Here is a 25,924-nt window from a genome sequence, read left to right on the forward strand (position 1 = left end):
ACAGAAAGCCGCCCTCCTCTTCCCACGGGGGGAAGTTGAGTAAATGCATCGCAGAGGGGTTGGGGTATAGCGTAAATGTTGCGTAATTGGGTATGGATTTGGAATGCTTATGTGTCATTTCGTCTTTATCATTCGTATTTAATGAATGATTGAGTAGCGCTGCCTTCAACGAGTGATGGGACGCCGATATTGTGTTGTGCCCCACTACTGGTATTGTTGCTTCCACCGCATCTACTCGAGTCATGCAGACCATCAAGTAAACGGAAAGTCAAGTAAAGACGCCGTTGACTGAATTCGTAACGCGCGATCCAGTGCCTGCATGTATACGCGCTGGCCAGTGAACGGTTGTGCAGTGCAAGCACTCGCCTTGCGAGGCGAGAGAGGGGAAAAAAAGACGGCCTTTCGTCCGTTACGCGTGAGCTACAGAGAGGCTCGTGATTACAAGAATGTGAGCACGCGTCGTGTGGAATGAGATATGCTTTATCGCGAAACCAAGCGAGCTTTGCCGTATATTGCAGGTATATGAACGTTCATAAATGCCTTCTTCTTTCTTATATAACGCGACACCACATATTGACGTGTTGATTTCATACGTGGCGGCACCTACATTACTCGTAGATTCACCTGTTGGAATGAATGTCAACAATGACGCGTATTGGCGCTGAGTAAGTATCTACAATAATAATATATTAAAAAAACAAGTTTAGGTTGCTATGGTGCGGTGATGCCAGTATTAACCCTCGACTAAGTTTACAGTAGCGACCTGGCATTATAAATATTGCATCAGAACGTTTTGCAAAAGCACAGTACGTTCTTTCTGTTCTGTCCTTAATTTTTGTTCCTTGATGGTGCGTGTCTTTTTGTATTTCTCTAAATATTATTACAGTGCACGGTGCATTACAGTGCACGGTGCATTATTTTTGATTTATTTTGCTTTGTATGGCGTTTTCACTTTCTTTTCGCGCTGTTCTCAGCAAGCCAGTTGGAGGTTCGGCGACCGACTTAAGGCTAGACCGATAAAGTTACGCGGAGCTCCCATGTAAGATGAGGCCGCCTAATTTGCTTTCTCAACCGGCAATTACACCCGCAATCAAAAACTGAAAAATCTTGTCTTCACACAACGTTGCACTAAGCATCGATCATCAAGTACGACTTTTAGCCACTTCGAGCAGTATTGCATCAAGTACGAATACGAATTTCCACTTCCGCAATAAGTCAATTAACATGTTCCCCTTTATATCGGAAGTACCTGTAGCAGGTGTCAGGACTTTCTCCACGACTGTCATGTTAATATGCAGCGTAGTTCTTACGCTATCTGATACGTGACGCGGAAATTTATATTGAAGGCTCGTGATCAAGTATAGAGGGCTGAATAGGGACTCTGCGTGAGCGGCCGCTTTGTCTGGGGATCGGAATGGCAGAGGAAGGGCAAGGTGAAGCTCATTGCAGCCACACGAGTCGAAGCTCTTTGATCCCCGGCGTGTCCCAGCACGCTTCATTTTTCAAGCACCGCTCGAGAGATTACCGCCGCTCCTGCCGCTGTATAGACTTCTTCTCTTCGCCCAATTTCCCGCCAGTCTCGGGGGAAATTTCGCCGAGTTTTCTTGCATTCTTCCAACCGAGGGGCCATGAGATCTGCTCGCCGAGTCTTTCGGGCTGTGAACGTCAACGAGTCGCGGAAACGACTGCGTCGGTGCGACTCATCGCGCAACTCGCTGAAGTTGACAGAAAACTCGGCCCCGCGTGGTTGGGGAGGAAGCCCACCGGGAATAGAATGGCTCTGGTCGACTCTATTGAGCGTCACAGATCTCCGAGCTCGATCGGCTGCCCAGCTAGAGGCGTGGATCTTTACTAGTGGCGAAGAAATATCGCCCGAATCTCGCGGAATCACCGTCATATCGGAGGTCGTCCGCGTGGCTATCGCCCAAATTGCTGCTTCGTATACGGTTTTCGTGTTTTTGGCCGAGAGCGTGATTTGCCAAATTGCTCGTGTAGTTGTTTAGAACGGAACCGTTGGGCTAGAGGTGTCCTACTTTATCTCCTACTCTACTCTGTTAGCCATTACTCTAAGTCGAATTACCGGATGCCTCACAGAGCTGAGCGGCGGAGCACAATTAGGAAGTGAGATAGTTCAAAGACGCTACTAGACACATTTAAAAGCCCTGAGCTCGTATTCACTGTTCCGCTTGGTTGTTGCGTGTTCCGTGCATTTAAGAGTGGTCGTTAGTTTGCAGCGACACTCTTGAAAAAAGTTTCAGAGAAACATGAATTCCGCGCTGGCATCTCGTGAAGATTGTTTTCCTCCGATTCAGTTCGTGTATAGTCTATTCGACCGAGCGGCCCGATTCAAGTGACAGTGAAGACGTTGGTAACACTGTGTCAGAAAAAAAAATAATGGTGTTTAAAGACGTCGTCATTCATTGCGTAAAGGTAATTCTCTATATTCTGCTTGTTCATTTCAAATTATATTTATTCTTAAGGCGAAAAGATTATTCATTTAGTATAGCTGCCCCTATCCCGCAGATTCGTTCCTTGAACTACAACACATGAATAAAGGGTTAAAGCTGGATCAATAAAGAATGAAATGAAAAAGAAATGACAGAGAAATATGCGGTGCGAATCTAGTTTTCTCTCTGTCCCGTCATAAACATAGTACTAATGCGTGCGTGCACGGAATTTTTTTATTCTCTCCGTGCAAAAACGTCATGCCGATAGTAGCTGCTGATGCAAAGCGCGTTACAACGACTCCTTCCACTTGCACACTGTATGTACCTTTGCGTCTCTAAAGAGGTACTGAATATAATACGGCATGCACTCCGACAAAGCCCCGTAGTTTTGAATAAGATAACCAAAACACTCTAACTGTACTATATTATTACGCACAAGGAGGCTGAAGGGGGCCGTTCATTTTGGTCGCGAAGAGAAGCGCCGGAGCGGCCAACAGGTTGATGATCGCAGTGTCGTCTTCTTGTTTCTTTCTCCAGCTTCGGGCAGCCAGCCTGTTCACCCATCTTCGTTTTCTTCCCAGGCATGCGTAACAATATTGATGTATGTGCGAAATTGCACTACGAAAATTTCTTTCCTTCATAGTCACGTGTCGCAGTCTTTGATATACGCCACGCTCAAGTTTTTCTTGCGTTTTCCGTTTCCCCTATCTGTCACAAACACTCACCTCTAGATCCAGTTTTCTTTCTAGCAATAGGTGATAGGAAAGAATGCTCCCGACGAAACACCTAGCACTAGGCGGTTAGCGACATCCTGATGAATCACAAACAGTGACTTGTTTACTGTCGCAGAAAAGTAAGCGAAGTGGAAGTCATTCACTTATTTAAAAATGAATGTATACCTCAGCCCGTTCAGCTCCCGATACAGTGCTGGACTGACATGCCTTCAATTTTACTGCTTGAACTTCCTGTTGGGCTTTCTATGTCGCAGGTCGGGCCCTTTCGACGCCGGCACGATGGCAGCGTGGCTTCGGGGGTATGTCTGCGGATTGCTTCTAGCATCATGCCACGTTTCTGCAGCCCCTACGACGGGACTTGAGAAGCAAGAGCTTCTTGGTGGCTACCGCGCATTCTGTAGCAAGTACCGTTGCTGCCCTCAAGGAACGGACCACGAGAGCATGGACTGCTCGGCCCGGAACGCCTCCGAGCTCCAGGAAGTCTCGATTCCAGCGCCAATCACGTCTCTGTCGCTGAGGCACAATCGCATCACGCAGCTCCAGCCAGGTTCCTTCGCAGTTGCGCCGACGCTTTCGAGGCTGGACCTGTCGTTCAACAAGATAGATTTCATCTCGCAAGGTTGGTGGACGTCGGGCAGTGGTAACCCTGACAAGGCGACGTCGGGACTCAAGTCCCTCTCCCTGGCCAACAACGCAGTGCAAAGCGTAAACAGCTCGTCCTTCGAAGGACTGAGCACGCTCCTGGCACTCGACCTGAGCTACAACCGAATACGAGTCCTGAGAGGCGAGAGCTTCGTGGGTCTGACGAATCTCGAGGAACTCGTAGTGGATCACAATCCTATATATTTCGTGCGGGGTGACGCCTTCGCGACACTGCCGCAACTTCGCGAGCTTCAGATGAACTTCTTGGATCGTTTGGTGCTTCCTCCTAATGCATTTGGATTCGTGCCCGCCATCACGACTCTGGGGATGGCAGGCAACAAACTTGAAGATGTGCCCGAGCAGAGCTTACGGAGCCTCAAGTCGTTGAGGTCACTTGACTTGAGCAGGAATCCGTTCAAAGTAATCACCGATTGGAACTTGCAAGACCTGCCAAACCTGAGTACGCTGCGCCTCAACGACCTACACAAGCTGAGCAAGGTGGAGGCGAACGCCTTCGGAGTAGTGCCACGCCTGAAGGAACTCCACTTGAGCTACAATCCTCTGCTGACGGAGGTAGTCAAGATATTTATATGAAACCTATGAGTAAGACTAACTTTTGGTTAAGTTGCGGTTGTTGACCCAGTCCATCCTATAGCATGAACATTAGAGCTTAATTACGGAAAACTGCTCGTTTATTAATTTAATAGATTCAACGTCGTTTCCTTCTAATCATACGTCATTGCTTGTAACCGCTTGATGTTATCTTACCGAGTGACAGCAGAGACGGAAATCCTTCATAACCAGAAAAAAAAAAGACATGATCAGGGAGTGGTGCGATCCATAGTCATACCTTGGGTCCTATAACAGTGATACAGAGAGCATTTACGGTGGTGAGTCAGGATTTTTAATGGTAACCCCACTGGGAGAGAAATAAAGTAAAGAAATATATGAAAGGCACGGAGATCAACAAGACTACCTCCAGTTTACTACCCTACACATGGGGAGAAGGGAATAAAGGAGCGAAACAGATGGATGAAGAGAAGGAGAGGCAAATTGCGTCCCACATACATACTGCAGGGTTTCAGAGAGGATCGCTCGGTGATGTTGCCTTCAAGAGCTGTAGGAGGCTCGTGTGACTTTCTGGGCTGATGTACTCGGAGTCCATGCTCCTAAGATCTTTCCTTGAGCAAATGTTCTGTCATCGAGTCTCCTCAAGGCCCACTGGAGAGTCCGGGGATTCCGCTCAAATTAGAAACAGTAGAACAAGGCATACTCAATAGTGTCTACACAGCTGCAGTTACAACACTTTGATGAATCAGCCACATAAATGCGATGACTAAATGAGTTGGTAAGCGTTACGACGACCCGCCACAGCATTGCAGTGTCACGTCGTGAAATCTTTGATGGCAGGTGTCGTTAGAGTAATGACTCGAGTTTGTGTTGGCGACATGTTGAATTCAGTGGAGAATTTCAAATCATAAGCGTGACATTGTGCATGATTAGATTAAGTTCTCTTCCCGCGTCGACTATTGACAAATGTATGAGCAGTGTGGACGTTCCATCGTGAGCACATCAGGCAGCGCTGTCGGTGATGTGGTTACCGCTGATCCCACAGTGACCCGGCAGCCATTGAAATACAATGTCGTGTCCTTGAATAGCGGCGTTATACTCACTTTATTGATTTGAGACAGCAAATGATGATAGTTTCCAAATCATAGACTTCGCACGCATATATGGAAGTCACGGGTATCACTTCCTGCGTCACGAAGTGCGCCAGAAAGACTTGAAACACAAAAAAAGTGCTCTAGTTTTTTAACACGCAAGCGTTATATGTTGGGGTCCACCACGGCTCCACGTGACGTTGTAAAATACGTACTAACAGATGATAAACAAAAAAAAAAACGAGAAAGAAAGTTTCGTAGCCGGGTTTCAGGGCAATGACCTCTCGCTCCGCAGCGCGCGGCGTGAAACCACTAGGCCACGAAGCATACGTTAAACAGCTTGCTAACGGCCAGCCATTTTCACATAGACCGCGTTCAGTTATGGTCCTCAGAGCTCAGCAGCTCGGGCGCGTTTTTGTCGTCAGCAGCGAGATGGCGTGAAGGACACGCGTTGGGTAATTTAGCGGTGGGTAAGCGTTGGGCGCGCTCTAAGGATTGTCGCCCCGCGCGTTGCATTGAGAGGACACCTCCACAAGGCGTTGCCCGTCCGCGCGTGGTGAGGCCGCTTTGTATCTTTTGTGCTTCCACCGCAAATTGCTTCGAAGTTAGAGTGGTAAAAGAGAGCACGAAGGTCACTTCGCTCCCTGCCACGGCCGCGTTTGCGAAAGCAGTGCGCAGGTAACACTCGAAGAAATAAGAATTCGGACGGTTCGCGCTCGCCTTGTGTATACGTGTGCGTTTGTTTTGGGCGTCTTTCTTTAAAGTCCCGAGCTGTAACAGCTGTTAGTCCGCACTCGTCCTGCGTGTGCTCATTTCGCGCGAGCTTTTTGCTCGAGGTGCGCTCTGCAAGCTTCGAGCTGCTTGCCTTCTTTCGCGTGACAATACAATTCGTTGCTGTAGTGCCCATTCCTCCGCCCTTTTGGTGAAACCACGCACGATAAACCCTCAACTTCGTCTGTGAAACAAGCTTCACATTCGTGTTATACTGATTTCTAGACAGAGGGGTCAGCCAACTTTTTTTTCGTATTTTCATAGGCTGGTGAAGGTCCTTTAAATGCTATTGCTTTCACGTGTGTAACTTATTTTCATTACTTTTCGTCGAATAAGAGAGATGCGAAAAAACTGCAAGTAAGTTTTTCTATACTTCTTGTTTAGTCCGCACTTGCCTAACGACGCGTGCACGAGGAAGCAATTTGTGGGAGTTTGCTATTTGGTACTGCGTACTTAAAAGCTTCAGCGCAAGATGTACGCAGCCAGCAAGGAAGCGACAAGGACCAGTAAAAGCTTCCAGCTGATGTTTAGTACAGCAACACACAAATATATATCTTAGACACGTGACTGCATCTACACCTGTCAATGCAGAGGAGTGGTAAAACAAACTAATCCAAAATTGTGGCTGTATACTACAAAAGGACATCGCACGTGGGTGAATTCCAGCTTCTTATGTGTTGGTGCAATGAATGGCTTGCTGACGCAGCTTCCATTTGATATCGTCGCAGCATCAACGGTGATCCTAGTGTTACCGTTAGAGTGAGTGGCCAGTGCAGCTGCTCTGTCGGGAGGGTGCTTTGACGTGCGTTCCCGTATGCTCAAAATAGTATGCACTGCGGACTAACATTATATACGAAACTCTGCACGCGCGTGACGCGCAGTTGGAACCGGAAGTCTTCTACGACGCAGAGAACAACAGAAGCGTGCAGCTCAGCGGGCTTTACCTGCGCCACACGGGCCTGCGTAGCCTGTCCCCGAAGCTGCTGGACTGGAACCAGATCGTGGACGTGGACCTGAGCGAGAACGCGTGGAGATGCGACTGTCGGCTCAGCTGGATGGCGAGCTTGGCGCAACGACTGCCAGCTGAACACCGGCCTAGGTGCGGAACTTCTCTATAGTTCTTAAATCCTTTTTAAGGGGCATTCGGCGTACGGGAGATTCGTAGCGGATTCGACATCCGACCACGATCCTGCGGCGAAAATATTCAGAAGCGCCTGTTCGCTAATATTTTATTTCTGTCTCCTCATTTTATAGCACCGTTCTTTGCTGCGCTTTGTCCTTAATCTTCACTGTTTTGGAGCGTGTGCTCAGGGATTTCAGAAGCGATGTATTGAAATCCCAGCGGTGTATTCAAGTGGCTTGTCTCTCACTGCGAAGTGTTGCTTTGGTATAAATTCAATCAATATTCAATATTGATTCAATATCATTCAATATCAAGAATAAATCAATAAATCAATTTAAACTAGATTTCCCCTCTGTTATAGATAACAAGAAAACAGACGAAAAGCCACTTAACGGCTTGACCATGTCGGTGCCTCCCCTCCCCCCGGCCTTTTTTTTTGCAGCAAGAAGTAAATTAGCAAAATAAAACGTACAATGCATAAACAGGTTCGTGTAAAAGACCATTTGCGGAAAAGACATTTGTGAACTTTAATTAATCAAAAGAAACGCATTTCTGCAACTCTCAGGAAAAGAAAGAAAATAAGAACAGTAAAATAGGGATAATTTCAAAACACTTGTACCTGAAAACATTTCAATCAATCAATCAATCAATCAATCAATCAATCAATCAATCAATCAATCAATCAATCAATCTAGCAATAAAATACCAAAGTACGAATATATTTTCTAACGAGGTGGCAATAGGGGCTAGTTGATTCGTCTTCATGCTTTTGATGCGTTGCCAGGTAAGGCACGGACCAGAAAAAACGAGACACAACACAGGGTGATGCGCATCACCGTGTCTTTTTTTTTTTTTCTGATGCGTGCGTTAACTGGCAGCACATAAAAAGCATGAAGATATCTTATACGTTGTTTCGCACAGCCAGAGGTATTACAGCATATAGCAGCGCAAACCAGGTTACACAAAGAACACACACAAAAAGGAACGACACAAGCAATGAACTTCAAGTGGTCAAAATTCAACTAATTAAAGTTCAGCGTTTCCTTACCTCCTTCCTTGTGTCGTCCCTTTGTGTGCGTGTTCTTTGCGTAACCTGGTGTGCGCCGCCATATGCTGTAATATCTTAGTAACTGGCCCGCCAATACATTTAAGCCAAAGATAGTTCTAAATAACCGAACTCTGAGGAGGCGTTGTGCTTTCGCCCGAGACGGTGACTCGAAGGCCAAAGCCGTCTTCTTTTTCCTCTCAGCCGATGTGTCGATCCTCACCCGCAACTTTCCGAAAGCTTTCTGTACCTAGGATGGTTTTAAATTGCCTCCGTGATCTGAGACATTGTAAGCTCTATACAACTCACCCATTTTTCCACTGCATCCATGATCGGCCCTCATTTGACCAAGAGAAAATGTAGTCATTATGCGATGCAAGGCTTCGACGCCATAGTGACATCATGATGAAGTCGCACAAAGTTTAGCTATTTTTGGTGTCAATTTGTGATATCGCGCCTTCATCGTCGGATGGTGATCATTAGAGGCGAAGTTCCTTAGGCCTTGGGTCATTCCCCCCCTCTATAGTAGTAGTAGTCTGTAGCCACCTTTAGTTTATAAGTTGCTAAATAGATGTCCTTGTGTGTATATGTCCTTGGGAATAAGATAACTGGATGGCGTTAGAGGTTTTCACAGCATATTCACGGAGTGAATGATGATGAGTGGGTGAAGCGTTCTTTCGTACGTCCGTCCGTCCATACGTCCGTCCGTTCTTTCGTCCGTGATTCCATTTGTCTCGTCCGTCCGTCCATGCGTCCATCCGTCCATTCGTGAGTTCGTCCGGGTGGTCATTCATCCGTCGGTCTGTCCGTCCGTCCTTCTCTCCGTCCATTCGTGCATTCTGTCCGTTCGTGTGCTTGTGTGTCCGGACGCACGGATGGATGGCCACATGGACGAACGAATGGACGCTTTGCCTGATTAATCAACATTCATTTTGTGGATATGCTGTTTTTTCATCACTGTCGATGCCCGTGGTTAACTCTAGCTTCTAAATAGTTCGACTAACTTAATTAGTTAATTAATACATAAATAATTAAAAAATAAATAATCGGGAAACTCACGTGTCGTGAGCTCTTAGTGCATGTTAACCACCCATGCAGCTGAGATATCATGCGGTGCGTTGCAGTGCTGCGGCCATCTTTATCCCACCTTTCTCTGAGAGTGTCCCATGCTATGCGGGGTAGCATACTGGCTATCCTAAGCTGGTTGACATCCCTTCCTTCCTTCCTTCTTCCTTCCTTCCTTCCTTCCTTCCTTCCTTCCTTCCTTCCTTCCTTCCTTCCTTCCTTCCTTCCTTCCTACCTTCCTTCCTTCCTTCCTTCCTTCCTTCCTTCCTTCCTTCCTTCCTTCCTTCCTTCCTTCCTTCCTTCCTTCCTTCCTTCCTTCCTTCCATCCTTCCTTCCTTCCTTCCTTCCTTCCTTCCTTCCTTCCTTCCTTCCTTCCTTCCTTCCTTCTTCCTTCCTTCCTTCCTTCCTTCCTTCCTTCCTTCCTTCCTTCCTTCCTTCCTTCCTTCCTTCCTTCCTTCCTTCCTTCCTTCCTTCCTTCCTTCCTTCCTTCCTTCCTTCCTTCCTTCCTTCCTCCTTCCTTCCTTCCTTCCTTCCTTCCTTCCTTCCTTCCTTCCTTCCTTCCTTCCTTCCTTCCTTCCTTCCTTCCTTCCTTCCTTCCTTCCTTCCTTCCTTCCTTCCTTCCTTCCTTCCTTCCTTCCTTCCTTCCTTCCTTCCTTCCTTCCTTCCTTCCTTCCTTCCTTCCTTCCTTCCTTCCTTCCTTCCTTCCTTCCTTCCTTCCTTCTTCCTTCCTTCCTTCCTTCCTTCCTTCCTTCCTTCCTTCCTTCTTCCTTCCTTCCTTCCTTCTTCCTTCCTTCCTTCCTTCCTTCCTTCCTTCCTTCCTTCCTTCCTTCCTTCCTTCCTTCCTTCCTTCCTTCCTTCCTTCCTTCCTTCCTTCCTTCCTTCCTTCCTTCCTTCCTTCCTTCCTTCCTTCCTTCCTTCCTTCCTTCCTTCCTTCTTCCTTCCTTCCTTCCTTCCTTCCTTCCTTCCTTCCTTCCTTCCTTCCTTCCTTCCTTCCTTCCTTCCTTCTTCCTTCCTTCCTTCCTTCCTTCCTTCCTTCCTTCCTTCCTTCCTTCCTTCCTTCCTTCCTTCCTTCCTTCCTTCCTTCCTTCCTTCCTTCCTTCCTTCCTTCCTTCCTTCCTTCCTTCCTTCCTTCCTTCCTTCCTTCCTTCCTTCCTTCCTTCCTTCCTTCCTTCCTTCCTTCCTTCCTTCCTTCCTTCCTTCCTTCCTTCCTTCCTTCCTTCCTTCCTTCCTTCCTTCCTTCCTTCCTTCTTCCTTCCTTCCTTCCTTCCTTCCTTCCTTCCTTCCTTCCTTCCTTCCTTCCTTCCTTCCTTCCTTCCTTCCTTCCTTCCTTCCTTCCTTCCTTCCTTCCTTCCTTCCTTCCTTCCTTCCTTCCTTCCTTCCTTCCTTCCTTCCTTCCTTCTTCCTTCCTTCCTTCCTTCCTTCCTTCCTTCCTTCCTTCCTTCCTTCCTTCTTCCTTCCTTCCTTCCTTCCTTCCTTCCTTCCTTCCTTCCTTCCTTCCTTCCTTCCTTCCTTCCTTCCTTCCTTCCTTCCTTCCTTCCTTCCTTCCTTCCTTCCTTCCTTCCTTCCTTCCTTCCTTCCTTCCTTCCTTCCTTCCTTCCTTCCTTCCTTCCTTCCTTCCTTCCTTCCTTCCTTCCTTCCTTCCTTCCTTCCTTCCTTCCTTCCTTCCTTCCTTCCTTCCTTCCTTCCTTCCTTCCTTCCTTCCTTCCTTCCTTCCTTCCTTCCTTCTTCCTTCCTTCCTTCCTTCCTTCCTTCCTTCCTTCCTTCTTCCTTCCTTCCTTCCTTCCTTCCTTCCTTCCTTCCTTCCTTCCTTCCTTCCTTCCTTCCTCCTTCCTTCCTTCCTTCCTTCCTTCCTTCCTTCCTTCCTTCCTTCCTTCCTTCCTTCCTTCCTTCCTTCCTCCTTCCTTCCTTCCTTCCTTCCTTCCTTCCTTCCTTCCTTCCTTCCTTCCTTCCTTCCTTCCTTCCTTCCTTCCTTCCTTCCTTCCTTCCTTCCTTCCTTCCTTCCTTCCTTCCTTCCTTCCTTCCTTCCTTCCTTCCTTCCTTCCTTCCTTCCTTCCTTCCTTGCTGTGACACTGCAGTGACGTCGTTCATATTCAAGCGCGTCACCTCTGATTACTATGCTTCATCGAAGACAATCACTCGTGTACGCAGATGTGCGGCGCCATTCAGCGTGAGGGTCGTGCCGTGGGTGACTTGAGGCCATACGAGTTCACGTGTGGAGACACCGACTCATCCGGGCTCGGCTCTTCAATTGCCATGCTGTGCATTCTGATGGTGTCGGCGGCAGCCGTTGCCCTCGGAATGGTCATTTACAAACGCGTCTCGCGGAACGACGGGCCAGCCTACAGAACCGTCCCCGGAACTGCGGGCCCCGCGGTAGAGGAAGTGGAGCTCTAGCGTATATCTGCGGCATCTCCCCTTTTGTGGAGCGTTCGCGTACCTTCTTTAAGCAGCGCTACAATGTACGAAAGATGCCTGAAACGACAGCATCGCAAGCTTCGTGCACATTCCGCGAGTGTTCCTTGGCATAGCGTACCCTTGTAACTGTAGCGCTGTTTAACCAACATGCAAGACCGACTAGGTTATTCCCGACATTCGCGTACCGCAGTTTAAGTGAGCAGGTGGCCACGCGATCATCGAGTTGAAAGTAGACATCATTTTGTTTGTATTTTGAGTGTTCTTGTGAATAACTTTGAACTGCGTGTCCCTAACGCTGCCACTCAGGCTGCACTAATTTATCCACCCTTCAGTATACGCTAACCGTAGCTAAAAAGAAAAGTAAGAAAACAGGGGTCCTTGAGTAGTGTTGGAGGGCCCCTTTAAAGGGACAGCGAAGAGAGAGCGAGAGAAAGACGTGTATCAGTAAATTGCGCATCTGTAGTGTTCCCTTTAAAGCAACGACTTCGTGCACCAATCCGTGCCCAAATTCATTGCTTTCTAGAAGCAATGTAGCTTATAAAGGTTCTAGCTTGGGCAAGTTCGCAGATATCCATTTTAAACAAGTGCCATCTTTGATACAGATACGAAGAAGAGGAAACGTAATGATTAAATTAGACGAATGCACGCGTTTTACCTAATACATATCTATAGAACCCCTGTTTGACTCATGCGTGGTTTGTCCACAGCGCCCTCTACTTTGTGTGTTTCCTCTCCCCCGCCCCCCAACTTTCTTTTTTTTTTGCCATTTCGCTTCATTAAATTTAGTTTCTTGATGCGATTTGATGTCTGTGTAGTCCTTGTTTTTCGTGTTCTCAACTTCGCAGCTTTGCCTTTTCCATACACAGTATATATTTTGGCTGTCCAGTGTATGGACAAAAAGGCGACATGACAAATAATGAATGACAAGGAGAGCACTTTTTCTTAATGTTGTATGCACTGTCAGAACCTTCAGAATAGACTAATCAAAACTGAAGCTGACGATGTGGAATTCCAAAGTTCTTTTCCTGGTTTTAGTAGTGCTATATACATAATTACTAAGGTACTGAAATAAAGCCCGTTCAGTGCGACCTTAATTTGATTAAAAAAAAAGGTTTTAAAAGATTTTACAAACAGCTGATGTGCAAAAAGGGTTACAACAGACTAAGAGAGCAACGAGGTTCTTCCTCGTTCTCTTAATCTGTTGTTGCCCTTTTTTGCGCCTCAGCAGTTTGAGACAAAGTATAGCAACTAGCCCGCTTCCACATTTTGTTTTAAAAGATGACCGCTGATTTTGGTGGCAAAGTCGTCCACCGCAGGCACCGGTGTCCAGCACACAGCTGTCCTGCTCAATGTGAAAAAAAATCGGCAGATCCCACGTACTACGGGAATCGATGCCATGCAAAATATGTGGAGGAACGTTGACTGTGGTGTGATGTCTCTTTTTTTTTTAGCGAAACGTTACGAAATTTACGTTACGAAATTTACGTTAAACATAATACGTTAAAAGATTACCTTACTTTAGGAAATGTCGTTAAACAGTCGCGCATGCTTTATATAATTGGTTGCTTACAGTTGCGTAACGATGTTGTGAACTGCATTGGTATTACCGAAAGCGGAAGCGTATAAGCTACAATATAGCGCTAGGGCTTGCGAGAATAGTATGCCACTGGATAATGCCGAGTAGATTAGCCCCAGCGAATGGCGTTTAACTAAAATTGACGTGAACCCGATGTGACGCCTGTATCACAGGACCACATATGTAATGTTTATAAAATTATGTATATAAATTGTTGTAAAGTACTGCGACTAAAACTGGTGTGTCACCGACATTGCGTCTTCACAAGGGTGTTTTCCAAAGCCGTTCCGAGTCCTGGCATGGCCTTGCGGTAGAATACTTGATTGGCGCGGAGAAAGATGGGGTTCGATTCCTGCTGGGACAATAACATTTCTCTGCATTCATTAGGGCAAAGCTGCTGATGTTTGTTGTTTTTTACTAACGCTGTCGCACCAATACCCGTTCTCACCGTTCCTCCGTAAATAAAACTGTCCAACACCTGTGGTGTATATCCGCATACCGTGGCTCATGGTGTACGAATATGGGCCACACCTGTCTGCAGGAAAGCGTTTGACGTCGTACGTGATGGTATTTTCTCTTAATTCATGTCTACAACATTCCTCGTGCAGCCAACTCGGTTCTGTGCTTGCTGCTGCCACTTTATACCCGCGAACTTGCCAACCTTCCCAGCCCATGTAACTTACGCAGATGGAAATGCTCACGGTGTCGGCAGTACGCGACGAAATGCTTTGCATCACACACACACACACACACACACACACACACACACACACACACACACACACACACACACACAAATGGAGTATGATTTGTATTTAAACCGGGTGAACATAGCAGACTGTATGCAAGGCAGCAACAAAACGAAAGATTCATCTCTGCAGAATAAAATGCAATGAATATGTGTCAGTGCTGACAACTCTTTCTTAACAAGCTAAACTTTTATTTCTGTAAAAGTAAAGAACAACAACAACAAAAAACAACACACAGAGACAAAAAAAAATAAAACCACAGACTGCTGGCCCGACTTCTAAGGGTTTCGGCAGGTGGCGTCTCAGGCCTTGGACTTCTTGGCCCGGAACTGGGTGGTCCAGATGGAGCTACTGCTTACGACTGTGGTCCATCGCAGATACGCTCACGCAGGCTCTTATTCTCCAGCTTAAGCTGGATCAGTTGTTCCTGCAAAAGCACGGCAGCTTCAGATTTCGCCGCAATGAGAGAAGCTATCCGAGCTCACCATCGATCATTATATAATGTGTGCACGGTTAAAGCCTATGCCCGAATGTATGCATGAAGAAGGGTAGAACACTAACCGGGAAGTCGGGTGTTTCAGCTGAGAAATATATTTGTTGCGATAAAATTTACCTTGGGTACATGTCCATGAAATTTTGCGAGTAAATTTCTCCACGCCATTTCTTCTATATATATATAGTGGGCTTGTTTGTGTGCGCGTCACATTCTGCCAAAAAATGTCCGTATAAAGCATCACTACTACAGCGCAGCACTCTAACAATGTGAACTTAAGAACCAAACGCTGTGGAAAGTTGAAATTCCGCTCCCAGGGTGTAGCCAAAGATTTTTTGCTATGGGGGGTGTATACATACGCAAGCCAAACTAAACATATCCGGGGGGGGGGGGCTTTAGCCCTTTTCCTCCTCGCGACGCCCCTGTCTTCTTCTGTTTCTGCGCTAATCGAAATATCTCGAACAATCTGAACAGTCCAATGGGCGATAGCAACGGGAACAATTGTCATTCGTCAAATGTGATTAAAGATGTCGCACTTCATTGATTTGTGGGGTTTAGCGTCCCAAAACTACGATATGATTATGAGAGACACCGTAGTGAAGGGCTTCGGAAATTTCGACCACCTGGGGTTCCTTAACGTGCACCCAAATCTGAGCACACGGGCCTACGACATTTCCGCCTCTATCGAAAATGCAGCCGCCGCAGCCGGGATTCGATCCCGCGACCTGCGGGTCAGCAGCCGAGTGCCTTAACCACTAGGCCACCGCGGCGGGGCAAGATGCCGTACTTGCACAGTTGATGAAAATGAACACCGTGAACCAGTGCTGACCCTTTTGCTGCGCTATGCTGTTAGGCGCACACACCAGAAGAAAACGGAAAGACTTAACTAAATACACTCCTCTGCTCTGTTTTGTCCTGGTGTAAGAGTACAGCGTAGACAAATAACTGTCATACCAACTGACCCCGTAGACCACGTATGTATCAATGCTGAAGACAATGATATTACAGCAAGAATATTTGACATCCCTTCATGTGTAGAGGTGTACTCGTATTTCTGCGTGTAAAATCTAGGAAGTGGCATTTTACTCAGGAAACCTTAGGTTTTATCAAATACGTCAGATATACTCGTTCCTAGCCCTAATGCTTTAAGATAAGATACAATATTAGTATTCACTAGCAACAGGACATAGAGTTTGGTTAGTGCAAATGCTTCTCCGAAGCAGCGCGCAAGGATAGACGAGAAAGACACGAGTACAGCGCTCTTCGCACGAGTATAGTATTCACTAGTCAGGTTAGCTTTGCGCGGTTAAGTTTTTCGCTTGATATATATTGTGTTACCCCTGGCATTTCACTTACGGTTGTGTCAAGCGAGCATCGAGTAACAGCGCACAATCGCTTACATCCCCTAGTTGAGCACATTGCGGTTGTATGTACATGTACGTGCCAGTGAAGGAGCGGAGGGGCCAGCCGAGCGCATCACAAAAGGGAGAATAGTCGAGCGAATTCTCCACTTGTTTCAGCGGTTGAACGCGGTTGAAGCTGCTGTCGAGCGAGCTCGCACGCTCCACCGAGTGGGAGAAGTGAGCGGGTGAGCAGCTCGCTCATCGTGCCGCGCATGCGCGGTTTGCATCTTCGCTCGTTCGTTAGGCCCGCTGAGCCACTCGGCTAACACCGGCGTCGTGAAAGCTTTAAAAACGAAGCCTTATAGAGACGCGCGCAGTAGATATCACGCTCGAAGGGAATAGATAGCAGGCATGGTATGCGCTGGCCCTACACTTTTCAGCTTCACGCCCACTAACGGAACGCGATAGCGTAATCGAGCCCCGTGCACACCACCTTGTCAATCGCTCGCCTGGCTTCGGTTTTCAGTGCATGCCTCAACCGGGCCGTGATGAATCGAATTAACTGTGCACCTATATACAGCTTCGAAGTGTTCTAGAATGCGTACTGCAAATAGAGCTCTTAAAGTGCTCACTGCGCCATTTCTTCTGCGAATCGGCGCAGTGCCCACTATGCGTACTGTGAGGCAACACGCGAACCTCCGCAGTTTCACTTTGTTGGTGCTTTTGCAGCTGGTGGTGACTGAATATGTCTGAGCTCTTTGTAAAACACCTCCTCCTTGCGCACTTCATGTTTTGACAACCGGTGCGATTCTAGGCTCCTTCCACGCCATATGCGTTAGGAAGACTACTTTCACTACATCGCATTCATATAGCATTTTTTTTTTCTTGAAACAGTTTCAACAAATAGCGTGGACCTGTGGTAGGTAGAACACCTACCTGTAAAATGGACCGCCTGTGTTCAGTTCTCACTTGAGACCGAAGAATTTTATTATTCATTTGATTGGAGTCTTTCTCGATGACTTTCACGGAATTTTTTTTCTTGCTCTCAACCAATGACTCCAACACCGACACGACACCAACGCGACATCGACGCCAATATGCGAATTTCTTCGAAACGGGCTCACTAACACAATCACGTTAAAATTCAGCTAGCTCCGCGTGGTGGACAATGGAGAAATTGCGAAGCTAGTCACGTGCATCGGGGTCAAATGAAATGGAATGAAGTGGGCGACTGAAGTCGGAGCAGTGGCGGGAGCAATTGTGGGCGTAGCGGTGAGTTGTGGGGGCAGTGGGCCTGGTGGGAGGAGTGGCACGTTTCCGTAGTTTGATTTACCCCATTTTCTTTGGGTAGATCCCACTACGATGTACGATCTGTGACGGTCCCTGCACATAAAAATTTCCACCAAAAACTGCCGCGCTGTTAAAAGAACGGAGCTAGCCTGCCGATGGAATCATGTCTTTGTCTTAACAGTAGATATAACTCCAAAGCAAAGAGTAGAAAGACCGGCACTTATACCTTGCAACAAGGGATTATGTATTACGCTTACGCATTATAATTGATGCTATCATGTTGAAGACGGGTGAAAGCGAAGGCTACACATTTCCACCGCGTACTTTCTCGGTTGTTTCTAATCGATTCCTGTATTCGGTAAGCAAACAAACGTGTGCACCTTGCAGGCGCATCTGTACAGTCTTTGCGCTATTATTGATGGTTGAATTCATAAAGAAAGCAACAGAATACCAATCAAGAAGGGTGTAAGGCAGGGGGACACAATCTCCCCAATGCTATTTACCGCGTGCTTACAGGAGGTTTTCAGAAGCCTAGAATGGGAACAGTTAGGGATAAGAGTTAATGGAGAATACCTTAGTAACCTGCGCTTCGCTGATGACATTGCATTGCTGAGTAACCCAGGGGACGAATTGCAACTCATGATTACGGAGTTAGACAAGGAGAGCAGAAACATGGGTCTTAAAATTAATCTGCAGAAAACGAAAGTAATGTACAACAAACTCGGAAAGGAGCAGCGCTTCGAGATAGGTAATAGTGCACTTGAAGTTGTAAAAGACTATGTCTACTTAGGGCAGGTAATAACCGCAGAGCCTAACCACGAGATTGAAGTAACTAGAAGATTAAGAATGGGGTGGAGCACATTCGGCAAGCACTCTTAAATTATGGCAGGTAGATTGCCACTATCCCTCAAGAGGAAGGTATATAACAGCTGTATCTTGCCGGTACTTAGGTACGGAGCAGAAACCTAAAGACTTACAAACAGGGTTCAGCTTAAATTGAGGACGACGCAGCGAGCAATGGTAAGAAAAATGGTAGGTGTAACCTTAAGAGACAAGAAGAGAGCAGAGTGGATTAGGGGACAAAGGGGGTTAAGGATATCATAGTTGAAATAAAGAAGAGGAAATGGACATGTGCCGGGCATGTAGCGCGTAGACAGGATAACCGCTTGTCATTAAGGGTAACTAACTGGATTCCCAGAGAAGGAAAGCGGGTTAGGGGGAGACAGAAGGTTAGGTGGGCAGACCAGATTAAGAAGTTTGCGGGTATAAATTGGCAGCAGCAAGCACAGGACCGGGTTAACTGGCGGAACATGGGAGAGGCCTTTGTCCTGCAGTGGACGTAGTCAGGATGATGATGATGATGATGATGATGATGATGGTTGAATAGACAAAGTGGCATGTTTAGATCGTGCTATACTTAAACGAGATCTATAATAGTTTTAACGCGAATCGACTGCCACCGTTTTTGAACACGAACAAACCATGCAGCGCAGCTGGTAGCGACATCGATCCCTTATTTTGTCAGTTCAGCGCTAACCTCGAAAGAATAATGCCAGGATCGCTTGTGGTAACTAGCTGACTATGCACCGCTCAGACGGGCTAACGCAGAGTTCATTAGTCATGTTCCTTTCGCTGTTTCTTTCCGCAGACGTGCTATTTCGCGCCGGCGCCGAAAGAAAGAATTCGGTGACCAGCGCAAGACTTTTATAATGAGCTTTCATTTGATGTTTGTGTATATTCGATACGTGTCCTGGTCTTCCTATAGGTAGGGGGCAGAGGGAGGTCGGGCTGAGGGAGAGGAGAGTGGTTCATTTGGGTGAATAATTGAAGTTCCTCTCCGGCGTCTAAGTACAGGATTCACGTTACAAATATCCACCATCTGTCACCGTGGTGGAGAATTAATAGAAAATGGCCGCTTCTCGTATTCCCTGCATCGAACCTACTCGCCCCCCTCACCCTTCCTTTTTTTTTTCGTAAGGACATTTCATTGTTTCAGTCCTTACACAATCAGCGCGACGTTGCAAGGGAACTCGATTCCCTTTTTGTTATTCGCGTCGTTTTAATTACGGAGCCTAATGCGTCCAGGTCACGGAGGAAACAGAAGCAGCTTTTTCCAATTAAAGGAGCTGTTTTCTCCGATTGCACTGTTCGACAACATCGCTCAGCGCTCGCCTCGATTTGCTTCGAAAGTCAATACCACGGCTTTCGCAGACGATATAAGAAAACAAAAAAAAAAAGCTTGCTTGCTTGCTTAGATTTCGTTGCATAGGAAATGCTCGCGTAACGGGATTATGTTTCTTTGTTTTCTTATAAGCGCGGAGCTGGTTCCCGGGGTGCTTAGCTGTGTAGCCTTGCGCATTCGCGAAAGAGAAGCGTTAGTCTCAAACGATGCGAAAGTTTACTACGACTTTCAATCCTCGCAAACTACGATCCTCGCCTCTGTGAGTGTTCGTTTCTTTGTTGCGTTGCTGGTTTGCACTTGTTTTCTTACAAAATTTGCTCGCGTTATGAAGGCGCACGGATCGAAGCCGGCGGAAGCGTGCAGTCGCTGGAGGCAGGTGTCTGAAAGCTGCGTCGACGTGCGCATTACAGTAAATGATCCCATCCAGTCCTCAGCTGTCGCCGTTCGAAAGAATAGCATATGAGTGAAAGTGCTCATTCTGAGACGATGCTAGCAAAAAAAAAAGAAAGAAAAAACTGAACAAAGCGTAGTAACGTTGAATATTGGACGCCTCGGCAGATGCGTAGGGAACTTCAGCGAAGTGTCAATATCTGCGTGTGACGTATAGTTTAAACAGCTGCGAAAGTAAAACACCAATATTGTCAGTTTCACCAAAGTAACGATCGCGATAGAGTTGTTCATTGCAGGGTTTCAGCACGCTACTTAGGCGTTAATAATTGTGTTACTTAAGCACGTACTAAGCAGAAGTCTTACGGCGATATTCTATTTTCAGTGCGACACAGGACCCATCGTACAATGATAGCATCCATAGTTTCAACCGCTTTGAGCGAGTTTTATTAGGTTCCCCAAAGTTTCTTATGATCACATTGCCGGGACCTGAAAGAGTCTGATGAAATCTAGTGAGGTAATAGTAATTGCGACTATTTCTAACGTGTACACATGGTCCTGCGCCTTAATTCCCGGGAAGGGGGGAGGAGGTAGTAAGACGGTAAGTTGGGCCAGTTGGTTAGGATCCATCGTGAACTTACTTACAGCGCAGCACCAGAAAAACTACAGGACTGGGAAGGAGCAAAAGAGAAAGAAAAGACGGCGCTGACTCACAACTGTTGTTTATTGAAAAAAACGAAATGAAAAGTATAATATATATATATATATATATATATATATATATATATATATATATATATATATATATATATATATATATATATATATATATATATATATATATATATATATATATATATATATATATATATATATATATATATATATATATAGGTACTGGCAGCCTACATCACAACATGCGCAGATTACGAGGTGCACCGAGGTAGCGTTATCACACTCATGGCAATAAACAGGACGTCCTGTTTATTGCCATGAGTGTGATAACGCTACCTCGGTGCACCTCGTATTCGGCGCATGTTGTGATGTAGGCTGCCAGTACCCATATATATATATATATATATATATATATATATATATATATATATATATATATATATATATATATATATATAGATATATACTTTTCACCCCGTTTTTTTCAATATTGTGAGTCAGCGCCGTCTTTTTTTTCTCTTTTGCTCCTTCCCTGTCCTGTATTTTTTCCTGTGTTGCGCTGTAAGTAAGTTCACGAGGGGGGAGGAGACACGGAATTCATACTTACCCCTGATACCTCGTCTGAATTCATGATTCCCCCAAATACCTCGTCTTAACTACTTATTGCTCCTAACATCTCATGTAATACCTCCCCCTTCACCCTCCCCCCCCCCCCCCCCCCCCCAATGCCTCGTCATTGCACTGCGTACTGATCGCATATAAGGGGCCATAGCATGGTTTCGAAAGAAGCAGGGTAGTGGCACTGCTGTGAGACTTGGACTTTTTTTGATGACCCCACGCACGCCAATGTAGCATGTAGGGCATGTTGCATCGCAAGCCCCGCGTCCTACAAGCATGCCTTTCACGTACGCACCACCCGACATGCAGTGATTGCCTCACCTTGAGCTGCCTGACAGCGCGATCCTTGTTCAGGATCAAATCGTCGACGATCTTGGAGTTTCGCACGTAAGACTTCCACGCGGCGCGCATCTGCGAAGTGGCTACGCGCATGTCGTCCAGCTTGAGGGACACGATGGTCCAGAGCACGTCTCGCAGCTCCTTGTGGTAGTACTCCTCGGCCGACAGCTCCGCCAGCTCTTTCTCGGCCTCGCTGGGTGGACCGTGGTGCTCGCCGCTCGTAGCCAGCGTGGCCACGGCACCGGCGTTTGCAGAAGCAGCAGCAGCAGCAGCAGCAGCAGCAGCAGCAGCGGTGGCCGGCACTGGGTTTTCGTTGTAGTACGGCCTGCGCATTCAGAGGTGCAAGAAGAACACACTGTGCAGTCATTACAGTGAGACGAGTACTTTCAAGCATAGAAATACTAGCACACAAATAAAAAAGAATGCTAAAGTGTAAGGGGGCAAGCATATAAAAATTCAAAGAGCCTTATCCTTATCGAGAAAATTGGGGCAAGCGAAGCGTGGCGCTGCTGCTGCACCCTCTGCTATAGTTCCCGTCTTCTTGTCAATCGTCCTTCAAGTAAGGCTCTTGGTTCTTGCGCGCAGCATAGGTGTTAATGAATGGGTGGACGAGCGTCTGGCCGTCATTCAAAGTATGCGGCCAAACATTTACATCAGTGGGTTATGCGCTAATGCAGCTAAGTACGGCTTTCAGTGTTGTGAAGGGCGTTCCGCAATCGCTTGGCGAAAAGAACGGTCCAAGACTGATCGGGCTCGCCTCTTTGGCTTTGGACGAGGTGAGCTTATTTCTAGTAAGTTTCCCGCTTTCCCCCTCACTTAGGTGATGTCTGACTGTGCTTTATTAAGTGCGCGTAAGTGGTTGAAAAAAAAAAGGTAAATCTCTAGTGAATGACTAAAAAAAAAAAAAACTTGTCTGCATCAGGACAACAACATGCAGGACAAGACAAGGATAGTATGCCCATTGGGGCCCGACTTCGTTGTGTCGTCTTGTTTTGCCTTATGTGTTGCTTTGAAATAATGTACTTGTCGAAAGGTTAGCTGGCTCCACGGATATGTCTCGTTCGGACACTACGGAAGAACGTCACGTCGGAAGAAAGTACAGTCGCGAGCAAAAGTTTGGATACCATGACAACAGCAAAATTGAATTTCGTTTTCCGACAAAGCTCATCTGCTTGTGCAGATAGCTCCAACACATTGCATTGGTTGCACATGCACCGTTGGAGAGGACCAGTTTATTTCAGGCAATACACCACCGCTGCAAAGAAAACTTAGTAGCCCCAATCTGTGCCCAAACTGCCCCGCCGCGGTGGTCTAGTGACTAAGCTACTCGGCTGTTGGCTGACCCACAGGTCGCGGGCTCAAATACCGGCTGCGGCGGTTACATTTCCGATGGAAGTGAAAATGTTGTAGGCCCGTGTGCTCAGATTTGGGTGCACGTTAACGAACACCAGGTGGCCGAAATTTCCGGAGCCCTCCACTACGGCGTCTCTCATAATTATAGGGTGGTTTTGGGACGTTCAACCGTTCCTATCAACCAATTCGTGCCCAAACTATCGCTCGCAACTCCAGATCTCCTGAGCTATTGTCTTGTGTGTTGTATAAGGTTGCACGTGTCGTTTGAGGCTATCTTTCTTCAACTGACGTATATAAAAAATGTATATGTACATGTATAAAAATGGGTTCTGTCGTTACACGCATGTAAGCCGTAGGGAAAGGGGTCGAGTAAAATGGTCCTTCAACAGCTGAGATTCTACTCGCTTTTCTGATGAAGGCGAAAACTATTCATACGATGGGCAGCAAGCAGCTATGAAGATTAAACTGGTATGAAAATGTTGGCAAAAGCGACAGTTGGGCTATTTGGTGGTTTATGCTTGGATGTGAAAACAGCGCAAAAATATGGACAAAGGCGGAAGAGACGACAAGACGCTGATTAGCGCTTATTAGCACCTTGTCATCTCTTATTCCGTCTTTGTCTATATTTTCGTGCTGTTTTTATATCCAAGAATAGAAATGGTGGGTATAAAAAATGGCAGCATATCCACGGAGTGAATGATGGAGAGTGGGGCGAAGCATTCGTCCGTCCATGCGTCCGTCTGTGTAACCGTCCATGCATCTGTTCGTGCGCCCGTCCCTGCGTTCGTTCATGCATCCGCCCCTGCGTCCATTCATGCGTCCATCCATGCATCTGTCTGTGGGTCCATTCGTCCATCTATTCAACACTTCAAGTCCCACCATCTCGCATCTTTTTATTATATATTCCCCATATAGAAGCACCACCAATCAGTGGACATTCCAAGGACTAAACGAGAGGTGGCACGCGCACACTTTCTCACGGCTTGCGCTTCGTGTCTACTTCCCACCTTCAACCACCTTGAGTTCATGGTATATGCTAGTTCACTGTATTCATGGCACTGCGGCCCAGTGCTCGCTAAACCTTTCTAAAACCAAAGAGGTTAGGCCCAGCGAGTATAACGTAGCAATCTTTTCCTGTCAGATAGTGCTCAATGTACATGCCAGTGGCTGCTAATGTGAAATGAGAGACAGGAGGATTCAGCTTTCAATTTCTTACGGCTTGCGCTTCGTATCTGCTTTCCCCCTTTAACCACCTCGAATTCATTCATGGTATATACTAGTTCAATGTATTCATGACCCTGCGGCTCAACGCTCGGTAAACCTTTCTAAAACTAAGGAGGTTACACCCAGCGAGTATAATGTAGCAACCCTTTCTTGTCCGATAGTGCTCAATGTACATGCCAATGGCTGCTAATGGGGATCGCAGCGTGCGCGTTGACTAAAAGCCGAATGCTCCTGTCTTTCATTCCCCATTAGCAGCCATTGGCATGTACATTGAGCACTATTTTTATTGTTAAACAACGCACAGAAGAAATTTCTCACCGGCACCACCCTGGAGGTCAAATGTTATACCTATTTCGAGTATGTGCCACTGGTGGTTACGTACTACGAGAAACGCCCAAGCCACGCCATAAGGAGCTTTGCCCCTAAAATTGCATCGTATTCTGCCTTCAAGGGGCCCCGACATCACAGATTAGTCCCCGACGGCCTAACGGGGCATTTGAAACGCGACAATAGACAGACTCGCGCAACAGTGATAACGCTTTAAGTACGTATGCTATCGTATACATCTATATACCTGTCTAGATGCGATGTAAGAAGCTCACGTCAGCAGGATACAGCAAAGTAGGAGGAATATGTTGGATAGGAACTTTTTTTTTGTGAAAGAGGGATATTCGTTACTGCCGACTACAGTGTCATTAGACAGCGGGTATGTGGCGACCGCCTTATTAAGGAGGAATGTTGAATAAAGAGCGATGGGTGATATATCCGACACGGTACTGGCTGCGTATAAGGGATGTTTTCGATAAAATTATCAGTTGTGAGTATATTGCATGTGCTGTCTTCGTCTCGTCTTTTGCATTCGTTTCAGTGCTGGCCCCCTTTTCACTTCATTGTGAAAGCAAATAAACTCGCTCACCTATTTTTTCTATATCGGATAGGGCTGGCTTAGGTAATAATATGCACGATATAACTATTTTAATTGCCAACAATTTCCAAGTCATCTGGAAATCCGCATAATCATACGACACGTATACAAGCATAGCGAACGCCTTGTGGCGAGCCATTGCCCCACCTGGGCAAGCCGAGCTGCTCCAGCATGCGATCCAGCCAAGCCTCCTCGTTGAGGAAGTCTCCGTAGCAGCGGGGATCACCCGTCACCGAGGTCGCCTTGGACGAGGTGTCCGACGACTCGGTTGTGATGTCGGTGCTCGTGTCCGACGCGTCGCCCGCGGCGTCTCCATGGTGCTGCTGCTGGCGCGGGCCGAAGGTCCTGGCGGCCTCCCCTCGAACGGGCATCTCGGACTGGCACCTGTGACACGTCGGTGGCTCAGCGGCGGTCAGTGGCCACTGCGACTGCGTGGACACACACCGCTTGCCAGTAGCAGCCAGCGCTGCCTCGCCGGGGCTCATGGCGGTGTCGCACTTCTGCTCGGGCGGGTCCATGATGTTGCTGCTATACGCAACGCTGCCTCCCGATCTTCAAGACGTCTGGGTGGTCGTCAGCCCAGCGGGCCAAGCACCCCGTCGTACAAGCTGCGGCGTTCGAATGAGCAGAACGAGCTGCGCTAGGCACGAGAGGTGACGGGCACGCGACGCGCGCCTGGCCGTCACTTCTTTCGCATTTTCACTGACACTGCGCGAGCGCGTCAAGCGTCGGATCTTCTCAATATTTAAATTTCATTGACTAATATGTAGAACTTCACGCCCCAAAACCATCTTGTGATTATGAAAAACGCCGTAGTTGAGGTCTCCAGTAATTTAGACCACCTGGGGATTTTCGACGTGCACCCAC

General features: G+C 47.0%; 2 protein-coding genes across 2 annotated transcripts; one reads left to right on the forward strand and one right to left on the reverse strand.

Annotated features, from left to right (window-relative positions):
- The first annotated feature begins 1,628 nt into the window (after nt 1-1,628).
- LOC142814341 (uncharacterized) lies at nt 1,629-7,373 on the forward strand. The gene is made up of 3 exons (XM_075893025.1): nt 1,629-1,693; nt 3,436-4,396; nt 7,137-7,373. Exons 1-3 carry the CDS (start codon nt 1,629-1,631, stop codon nt 7,371-7,373), a joined length of 1,263 nt encoding a protein of 420 aa, XP_075749140.1.
- A 7,023-nt stretch (nt 7,374-14,396) lies between these two features.
- Nucleotides 14,397-25,704, reverse strand: LOC142813886 (uncharacterized). Its single transcript, XM_075891847.1, has 3 exons — nt 25,205-25,704; nt 21,538-21,880; nt 14,397-14,655 (listed from the first exon to the last, which is right to left on the reverse strand). Exons 1-3 carry the CDS (start codon nt 25,573-25,575, stop codon nt 14,584-14,586), a joined length of 786 nt encoding a protein of 261 aa, XP_075747962.1. The 5' UTR covers nt 25,576-25,704; the 3' UTR covers nt 14,397-14,583.
- Between the last annotated feature and the right edge of the window lie 220 nt (nt 25,705-25,924).

This window comes from Rhipicephalus microplus, chromosome 4, assembly GCF_043290135.1.
Source record: "Rhipicephalus microplus isolate Deutch F79 chromosome 4, USDA_Rmic, whole genome shotgun sequence".
NCBI lineage: Eukaryota > Metazoa > Arthropoda > Arachnida > Ixodida > Ixodidae > Rhipicephalus > Rhipicephalus microplus.